Below are 10,683 nucleotides of genomic sequence, written 5' to 3' on the forward strand. Positions count from 1 at the left end.
CTCTCCTAAGGATCTGCAAGGAAACAGGGATATATGATCTCCCTAGGTAACACAATCTACTCTATACGCAGTTTCATGTTTCGCGGATTTTTGCGCACCAATCTTCGCACGATGACGAACATCTTTTTGGGAATCGGGGATTTTGTTTTCTTGTTCTTCCGCTGCGCATGTGATGTCGTCCCCATGATTTCCCAATAATTAATTGATATGATGGTATGATTATAAATTACACAGGTTTTATGAATTGTGGATTATATAAGTGAATTTTGACTTGAGTGTTTTCTTAGTGGCCTCAAATGTGTGATTGGATCCTAGATTGTTTGTTGAATTATAATATTATCAATTTTGAGTTAGGTTCACACCTCCTAGATAAGAATTAAATTCATGGGGCGTGATAGAGGAGGTTTCAGAGCATGATTTGAGGATCATTAAGATTTTTTTTTATATGCTAGATGCACAATAAAAAATTTTGGAGGTTTAGTGAATTTTATTCAGAGATTGATCAAAAAAATTATCTTTTGTTATTTTTAGGAAGCGAGGATGACGAGGTCATCTGGTTCTCTTGTTGCATCTACAGTTGATCAATTGAGTGGAATTATGAGAACTCTAGAGACTGACACAAGTGATGCAACAACAAGTCCAACAGGGAAGAAATGATATAATGGGGACATCGAACCAGACTGGGTTGGGAATTGAATAGTTTAAGAAGCTTAGTACTCCTAGTTTTAGTGGTGAGCCTGATCCAATGGTAGCAGAACGATGGATGATGCAGATAGAAAAAATATTTGACGTCTTAAATTGCCCTGATGATCAAAAGGTTTCTCTTGCGGCCTTTATATTGGAAAGTGAGGCTGAGCACTAGTGGAGAATGATTAAAAGGATTTCTGAAATCAAACATGAGTCAATCACATGGAAGGTATTCAAAGAAAAGTTCAACAATAAAGATTAAATCTCAAAATAATTTCTAAAATTATGAAATAATTTAATAAATAATTTTATAATTATTTTTGAAATAAAATATATAATTATTATATTTTTATAATTTTTATTTGTGTATATAAATTTATAATCATTATCAATAAAAATTTATAGCCATACCGAAAATCTCTTTAGAAGACTTAGTGTAACAAAGAACCAAGATCACAATCGATTGATTCTAAATCATGATAAACATAATATGATTTATCGTGGTCTCATTAATTGTTTAATATTATCTTATCATGATCTTAAATTATAAAATTTATAATAATATATTATCATGATTCTATCAATAATAAAGATCTTGATTTTCAAAATTATGAAATAATATAGATATCTTTAAGATAAGATTATCAAGATCTTATCAATATTTTAAGAATATTTTATTAAATTTAAATTATAAATTATTGTCATGACTCTATCAATAATAAAGATTATGATCTCAATATGATTTCATAAATTATGAAATAATTAAAAAATATTTTATACCTATTATTAATTTAAAAATATATAATTATTATATTTTATGATTTTTATTTATTCATATAAATTTATAATTATTATCAATAAATTTATAATTATAAATTTATAATTATTTATAATTTATAACGTCTTACGAAAATCTCTCTAGAATAACTTAGTAAAACAAAGAATAGAATTCAACAAACAAATTGCCCTATCAAAATCAAAATCAAATGAAGAGTGATCAAATCTGCAAATACTATGTGCTTTATTATCCTATAATGCTTCGAAAATTACAAGCATGCGTACAAGGAATATCATAGTATGCGATTTCTTAGGAGAAATAAGTCATGAATAAAAGAAGCTCGTATTCCTCAATTTCATTAAAATACCATCAAATTCAAGCATCGAATTTGTACATGAATTTATTCATCCTATGAGCCCTCTACTTCATTAAAATATCAATAAATTCAAGCATCGAATTTGTACATGTATTTATTCATCCGAGTAGTGACTAGACTTTTGGTTCATCCTCTTTCGATAGTGTAAGAGGCGTCAACAGGAACATCTTGCAGGCATGGTGGTGCTCTCAGTTTGTTCACGAACCTCTTCTCTAGTGTCACATGCTGCAGCAACCAATAATGTACAACTATGTTAACTACAATTGTCAATCGGTGACTGCAATGTGTAGGAGAAGATGGCAAAGCATTTGGGGTACCTTCCAAAGATCTCTGAATTCCACAACCATGTTTGATGGAAGACCGATGTCGTCCCATCGGGCTGTGATGGTTCTAAATTCAAGGGAGCAATTCAATAGAACGACTACAGTTCTATATCCAAAGAGAGGTCCTACTCAAACCTGCATCCAAACTTCCATGATCTACCTCGTGATCTCCATTCATTCGCACTTTCTTCGCTTGAAAACTGAGAGGATCTGTTCATAAGAAAACAAACCATATGTGAAAGCCATGCTCATGAGAGCCCCATCGAACTCATCGCATATGCCTACCTTGGTTTACATCAATCACTTCCTCGTTGCCATGGTTAGCCAAGGTTTCCTTGATCATGCTCCTTACATCACAACCGATAATAAGAGGAGCCTACAAGGATGGATTGGATTGGAGTGAAGAAATATGTAAATATAATCTTCACCACGTAGAAAGATAATGAGAGAGAGAGTTGATGAAACACTAAAATGGATGCCGAAGTATTTATGAGCAATACACTTGATGCATCATATCATAAACTAGTCAATAAAAACTCATTTACAAACCGTTGAATCGCGATCATGCTCAGCCCAACATCTGCGTGTCCATGCCATAGGCAATTCATCAAATTTACTCCCTCTAAATCTAAAGAAAATGAAATTGTGAGTAAGGTTGTGAGAGGCATACCTATGTTGACATATCGATATCCAAGTTTAGCAAGCCCAGTAGACACCAATGCATCTGCTATAACACCAAAACAAAGCATCACTAGCATGTAATAAACCGATCTACTTATTTTTTGTTGGAGAAAACACATCAATATATTTGTACCTGATTCTCTAATTATAGTCTCGTTGATATCGCAATAAAAGTTATTCTAAATATTTTATTAAAATTTCATATTATAAAATATTATCTTGATTATATCAATAATAAAGATTAGATCTCAAAATGATTTCTGACATTATGAAATAATTGAATAAATATTTTTTAAATTTTTATTTATGCATATAAATTTATAATCATTATCAATAAAAATTTAGTGAGTCATAAACATCGGTACAGTAAAATCATGATGTCTTAGGGCGAGCTTTATATCCATATCAAAAATCTCTCTAGAATGAGTTAATGTAACAAATAATCTAAATCACGATCGAGAGATTCTAAATCTTCTTAATATTTTTATATTATATTATCATAATCATAAATTATAAAATTTATAATAATAGTTATCATGATTCTATAAATAAAAAAGAAAATATTTTTTTAAATTATTAAATAATATAGATATCATTGAGATAATATTATCACAATCTTATAGATATTTTGAGAATATATTATTATAATTTTAAATTACATAATATTATCTTGATTCTATCAATAGTAAAGATTAGATCCCAAAATGATTTCTGAAATTATTAAAATAATTTAATAAATTTTTTATAATTATTTTTTAAATGAAAATATATTATTTTTTTTTATAATTTTTATTTATATATATAAATTTATAATCACTATCAATAAAAATATAGTGAGTGATAATCATCGGTACCACGTCTTAAGGTGAGTTTTATATCCATTACCAAAATCTCTCTAGAATGAGAGAGTGTAACGAAGAATCGAGATCATGATTAAGAGATTCTAAATGATGATAAACCACGATATGATTTATTACTATCTCATTAATATTTTAATATTATATTCTAATAATAATAAATTATAAAATTTATAATAATATATTATCATAATTCTATTAATAAAAAATAACATGTTTTCTAAATTATTAAATAATATAGATATTATTGAGAAAAAATTATCATGATCTCAAAAATATTTTAAGAATATATTATTATAATTTTAAATTATAAAATATTATCTTAATTCTATTAATAATAAAGATTAGATCTCAAAATGATTTATGAAATTATGAAATAATTTAATAAATATTTTATAATTATATATATATTTTTAAATAAAATATATAATAATTATATTTTTATTTGTCCATATAAATTTATAATCATTAAAATAAAAATTTAGTGACTCATAATCATCAGTATCGTTAATTCATCACGTATTAGGGTGAGTTTTATATCTATTACCAAAAATCTCTCTAAAATGAGTTAATGTAACAAATAATCAAGATCATGATTAAGACATTCTAAATCAATGTAAACCATGATATGATTTATCATGATCTTCTTAATATTTTAATATTATATTATCATAATCCTAAATGATAGATTCTATCAATAATAATGAACATGTTTTTCTAAATTATGAAATAATATATATATTATTGAGATAAGATAATCACGATCACATAGATATTTTGAGACTATATTATTATAATTTTATATTATAAAATATTATCTTGATTCTATCAATAATAAAGATTAGATCTCAAAATAATTTTCAAAATTATGAAATAATTTAATAAATATTTTTATAATTATTTTTTAAAATAAAATATATAATTATTATACTTTTATAATTTTTATTTATACATATAAATTTATAATAATTATCAATAAAAATTTAGTGAGTGATATTTATTGGTACCGTTAATTCATGACGTCTTATGGTGAGTTTTATATCAATTACCAAAAATCTCTCTAGAATGAGTTAGTGTAATAAAGAATCGATATCATGACTAAGTAATTATAAATCATGATAAACCATGATATGTTTTATCACGATCTCCTTAGTATTTTAATATTTTATTATTATAATCTTGAATTATAAAATTTATAATAATATATTATCATGATTCTATCAATAATAAAGAAAATGTTTTTCTAAATTATGAAATAATATAGATATCATTAAGATTATCATGATCTCATAGATATTTTGAGAATATATTATTATAATTTTCATTTATAAAATATTATCTTAATTCTATTAATAATAAAGATTAGATCTTAAAATGATTTATGAAATTATGAAATAATTTAATAAATATTTTTATAATTATTTTTTAAATAACATATATAATTATTATATTTTATAATTATTATTTTTGTATATAAATTTATAATCATTATTAATAAAAAATTAGTGAGTCATACTCATTGGTACCGTTAATTTATGGCCTGGTGAGCTTTATATTCATACCAAAAATCTCTCTAAAATGAGTTTGTGTAATAAAAAATCATGATCACGATCAAGGGATTATCACGATCTCCTTAATATTTTAATATTATATTATCATAATCATATATTATATAATTTATAATAATATATTATCATGATTCTATTAATAATAAAGAATATGCTTTTATAAATTACAAAATAATATAGATATCATTTAGATAAGATTATCACGATCTCATCGATATTTTGAGAATATATTATCATTATTTTAAATTATAAAATATGATCTTGATTATATCATTGATAAAGATTAGATCTCAAAAATATTTCCAAAATTATGAATTAATTTAATAAATATTTTGTTTATATAATTATTTTTTAAATAAAAAAATATAATTATAATTTTTTATAATAATTATTAGTAAAAATTTAGTGAGTCATGCTCATCGATGCCATTAATTTATGACATCTTGTGATTTATATCAATTCTAAAAAATCTCTTTAGAATGAGTTAGTATAATAAAAAATCTTGATCACTAAATAATGATAAACCTTGTTATGATTTATCATGATCTGTTTAATATTTTTATATTATGTTATCATAATTCTAAATTATAAATTTATAATAATATATTACCATGATTCTATCAATAATAAAGAATATATTTTTCTAAATAATGAAATAATATAGATATCATTTAGATAAGATTATCACGATCTCATTGATATTTTGAGAATATATTATTATAATTTTAAAATATAAAATATTATTTTGATTATATCAATGATAAAGATTAGATCTCAAAAAGGTTTCTGAAATTATCAAATAATTTAATAAATATTTTTTATATTTATTTTTTAAAATAAAATATATAATTATTATATTTTTATATTTTTTATTTGTGCATATAAATTTATAATCATTATTAATAAAAATTTAGCGAGTCATATTCATCAGTACCGTTAATGAGCTTTATATCCAAACCATGATACGATTTATCAAGATCTCCTTAATATTTTAATATTATATTTTTATAATATTAAATTATAAACTTTATAATAATATAGTATAATGATTCTAATAATAATGAAGAACATGTTTTTCTAAATTATGAAATAATATAGATATCATTGATATAAGATTATCACGACCTTAGAGATATTTGGAGAATATATTATTATAATTTTAAAATATAAAATATTACCTTGATTTTATCAATAATAAAGATTTGATCTCAAAATGATTTCCGAAATTATGGAATAATTTAATAATTTTTTATAATTTTTAAATAAACTATATATTTATTATATTTTTATATTTTTATTTATGCATATAAATTTATAATCATTATCAATATAAATTTAGTGAGTCATACTTTTGGTACCTTTAATTCATGACATCATAGGGTGAGCTTTATATCAAAAATCTCTCTAGAATGAGTTATTATAAAAAAAAGGAAAAGGATTCCAAATCATTTTCAACCATGATATGATTTATCATTATCTACTTAATATTTTAATATTATATTATAATATCTTAAATTATAAAATTTATAATAATATTTAATAATGATTCTATCAATAATAAAGATTATGTTTTTCTAAATTATGAAATAATATAGATATCACGATCTCATCGATATTTTAAGAATATATTATTATAATTTAAATTATAAAATATTAACTTAATTATATCAATGATAAAGATTAGATCCCAAAATGATTTCCAAAATTATGAAATAATTTAATAAATATTTTTTATAATTATTTTTGAAATAAAACATATAATTAATATTTATTTGTGCATATAAATTTATAATTATTATCAATAAATTTAGAATTATTGATAATAATTTTATAATTATTATCAATAAATTTATAATTATAAATTTATAATTATTTATAATTTATGACGATGAGATTTCTTAACAACCAAATTGCCCCATCAAAATCAAAAATCAAATGAAAAGTGATCAAATCTATAAATAAGTTCCTAAAATGCTTCGAAAATTATAAGCACGAAATTCAAAAATAATTCGTAACACATTTAATTGGACGCGTACGATGATGGGATGACTCCTCGACGCGGCACAGGGATGAGATGAGATCCCCGCAACCCACTCGCTCGTCGCGTGATCTTCGAACGTTAAAATCGATCCCCGATCAGAACCATAGTTTACGCGCATGAAAAGGAATATCACAGTAGATTTCTTAGGGAAAACAAGTCATGAATAAAAAAAGCTCGTATTCCTCAATTTCATTAAAATACCTTCAAATTCACGAATTTGTACATGAATTTATTCATCTTACGAGCCATCTACTTCATTAAAATACCAATAAATTCAAACAACGAATTTGTACATGTATTTATTCATCCGAACAATGACTAGACTTTTGATTCATCCTCTTATGATAGTGTAAGAGGCGTCAACAGGAACATCTTGCAGGCATGGTGGTGCACGTCGACTGTCAGTTCGTTCACGAACCTCTTCTCCAGTGTCGCATGCTACAACAACCAATAATGTACAATCATGTTAACTACAATTGTCAATCGGTGACTGCAATGTGTAGGAGAAGATGGCGAAACATTTAGAGTACCTTCCAAAGATCTCTGACTTCCACAATCGTGTTTGGTGGAAGACCGATGTCATCCCATTGGGCTGTGATGGTTCTGAATTCAGGGGAACGGTTCAACAGAATGACTACAGTTCTGTATTCAGAGAGAGGTCCTGCCCAAACCTACATCCAAACTTCATAATCTCAGGACTTGCGTGCTTCATGGGATGGCAGAATATGAGAAAAACTTGCAATGCCAATTACCAACCTCGGAATCTCCATACATTCGCACCTTCTTAGCTTGAACACCGAGAGGATCTGTTCATCAAAAAACAAACCATATGTGAAAGCCATGTGCATGAGAGCCCCATCGATCGAACTCGTCGCATATGCCTACCTTGGTTTACAGCAATCACTTCCTCGTTGCCAAGGATAGCCAAGGTTTCCTTGGTCATGCTCCTTACATCACAACCGATAATAAGAGGAGCCTACAAGGATGGATTAGATTAGAGTGGAGCAATATGTAAATAGAATCTTCACCATGCAGAAAGATTCACAACCGATAATAAGAGGAGCCTACAAGGATGGATTAGATTGGAGTGGAGCAATATGTAAATAGAATCTTCACCATGCAGAAAGATAATGAGAGAGAGAGAGAGAGAGAGAGTTATGCTACCTTGGAAGCAGCCCAAAGGCTGAAGTGCACGATGTACTCATCGTTACTCATACCACCATTTCCAACTTCGAGCATGTCTGGATCTATAGACGTAAGCCGACATGTCAATGAAATGTCACAATATTTTTTTTATACGTGTTCAAGTGATGGAAAACAAATAATATCTTTTACATATCCGCTAGTTTATCAACTTTTTCGGAAATGATAGAACGCAAAATGTCTTTGTACATGACAGAAAAATTTTCCCATGAAGACCTATATGATTATTGGGTTTCTACCAATGAGCAAAAAAAATACAACTTGAGCAATGAATTGATAAGTCGAATAAAAACTCTAGAAGAAGGCACAAAAAATGATGGGATCGGCTAATTATGCAGGCACTTACCATTCCAACCACCGGGCCTTGCATGCTCAGCGTAAACCTCATTCTGATCTGCCCTCGAGACCATACTGCAACATAACGAAACAACATTATGCCACACAAGAACATCAAGAAGAAACAAAGATGAATGACCGTACCTTTCCCATGAATCGTTTATGTCGAAAGTTGTTCTCCAACTATTCCCCAACTTGTCAGCCCAAAGAGCTGGGTGCATGTCTCCCCTGAATCAAAGAGAACAAGAGCAAAGTCGATCAGTGAAGAAGCAAGAATTGTTTGCTCATATTCTCTAGCATTCTTTTTCTTTTTTACCATTCACATAGAGAGACAAAAATTGGTCTGCCTGTTCTCATCAGAGCTCGAGTCATCTCAGGATACCTATATCGACAGTTCTTCCTTGTTTCAGTGGCACACACGAAATCTCATCGAGACGGAAAAAAAAGAAAACATTACCGCTTCATCGGTTTCAAATCATCATTGTTACAATTGTCGTACTTGAGGTAATCAATGCCCTGGTACAAGAATAAGAAGAATCAACAAGCTAATTCGTATTAGAGAAAGCTTCAATAGTTCGACCACGCATGCTCACCCATGAAGCAAAAGTTTCAGCATCTTTCTGCTCATGACCAAGCGAACCAGGCATCGTCTGGCTGCATGTTTGGTGCCTGCAATGCCCGACAAGTCTTATTTCAAGAACTCACAGATCGAGACAGTCATGAAGAGATGATCAAAATTCATTGTTCCGCTAGACTTACCCTGCGTCCGAGTAAATACCAAGTTTAAGCCCCTTGCCATGAACATAATCTGCGAGAGCTTTGATTCCTGATGGAAACGTTAACCTTTTTGGCACCATATAACCCTGGAAGCATCCATGAATGACCATGAGAGTTGATGAAACACTAAAACGGATGCCTTGAAGTATTTATGAGCAATACACTTGATGCATCATATCATAAATCAGTCAATAAAACCCCAATTACAAACCGTTGAATCGCGATCATGCTCAGCCCAACAATCATCTACATGTCCATGCCATAGACAATTCATCAGATTTACTCTCTCTAAATCTAAAGAAAATGAATTTGTGAGTGAGGTTGTGAAAGACATACCTATGTTGACATATCGATATCCAAGTTTAGCAAGCCCAGTAGACACCAATGCATCCGCTATAACACCGAAACAAAGCATCACTAGCATGTCATAAACCGATCTACTTATTTTTTGTTAGAGAAAACACATCAATATATTTGTACCTGATTCTCTAATTATAGTCTCGTTGATATTGCAATAAAAGTGATTCCAAGTGTTCCAACTGCTCTTAAAAATCTTATGATCAGAAAAATTTACATGAATCTATCAAATAAAAAAAAAAAAACATACCCCATGGGAGGAGTCATCCCAAGCCCATTCGCGAGCAGATTCCGACGCTCAACAATCGATCTTGCTTCGACGCTAATCAAACATTGGCTACACAACATCACCACCGCGATCATCACCAAACCGATTTGCTTCTTCATCTTCCTCACACAATTGTACTTTTTCATACACAGTATTTCCTTATAGTACTTCCTTATACTTACGTAAATAGCTTTATAGCATTAGCAACACTCTTTTCCGTTAGTATTGATAGGGATTTTCTGTTCTGAAAAGATATCGATAAGATTATCACGATCTCATAGATATTTTTAGAATATATTATTATAATTTTAAATTATAAAACATTATCTTGATTACATCAATAATAAAGATTAGATCTCAAAAAGATTTCTGATATGATTTATCACGATCTCCTGAATATTTTAATATTATATTATCATAATTGTAAATTA

At 27.8% G+C, this 10,683-nt stretch overlaps 1 protein-coding gene across 1 annotated transcript; it reads right to left on the reverse strand.

Annotated features, from left to right (window-relative positions):
• Positions 1 to 7,499: 7,499 nt before the first annotated feature.
• Positions 7,500 to 10,401, reverse strand: LOC135612205 (alpha-galactosidase 1-like). The gene is made up of 15 exons (XM_065108168.1): positions 10,235 to 10,401; positions 10,108 to 10,166; positions 9,964 to 10,020; positions 9,839 to 9,873; positions 9,610 to 9,713; positions 9,444 to 9,519; positions 9,308 to 9,366; positions 9,167 to 9,232; positions 8,995 to 9,078; positions 8,861 to 8,925; positions 8,476 to 8,558; positions 8,197 to 8,287; positions 8,068 to 8,117; positions 7,842 to 7,982; positions 7,500 to 7,749 (listed from the first exon to the last, which is right to left on the reverse strand). Exons 1-15 carry the CDS (start codon positions 10,396 to 10,398, stop codon positions 7,651 to 7,653), a joined length of 1,233 nt encoding a protein of 410 aa, XP_064964240.1. The 5' UTR covers positions 10,399 to 10,401; the 3' UTR covers positions 7,500 to 7,650.
• Positions 10,402 to 10,683: the final 282 nt, after the last annotated feature.

This window comes from Musa acuminata, chromosome BXJ1-2, assembly GCF_036884655.1.
Source record: "Musa acuminata AAA Group cultivar baxijiao chromosome BXJ1-2, Cavendish_Baxijiao_AAA, whole genome shotgun sequence".
In the NCBI taxonomy this organism is placed as follows: Eukaryota; Viridiplantae; Streptophyta; class Magnoliopsida; order Zingiberales; family Musaceae; genus Musa; species Musa acuminata.

What these genes read in the sequence shown, in the direction of transcription:
- LOC135612205 (XM_065108168.1), bottom strand. Translation starts at nt 10,398, where the DNA reads ATGAAAAAGTACAATTGTGTGAGGAAGATGAAGAAGCAAATCGGTTTG. An exon ending in GACTATAATTAGAGAATCAG is followed by an intron (nt 10,021 to 10,107) that starts GTACAAATATAT and finishes TCGGTGTTATAG; the next exon opens with CGGATGCATTGGTGTCTACT. An exon ending in AGCATGATCGCGATTCAACG is followed by an intron (nt 9,714 to 9,838) that starts GTTTGTAATTGG and finishes GGATGCTTCCAG; the next exon opens with GGTTATATGGTGCCAAAAAG.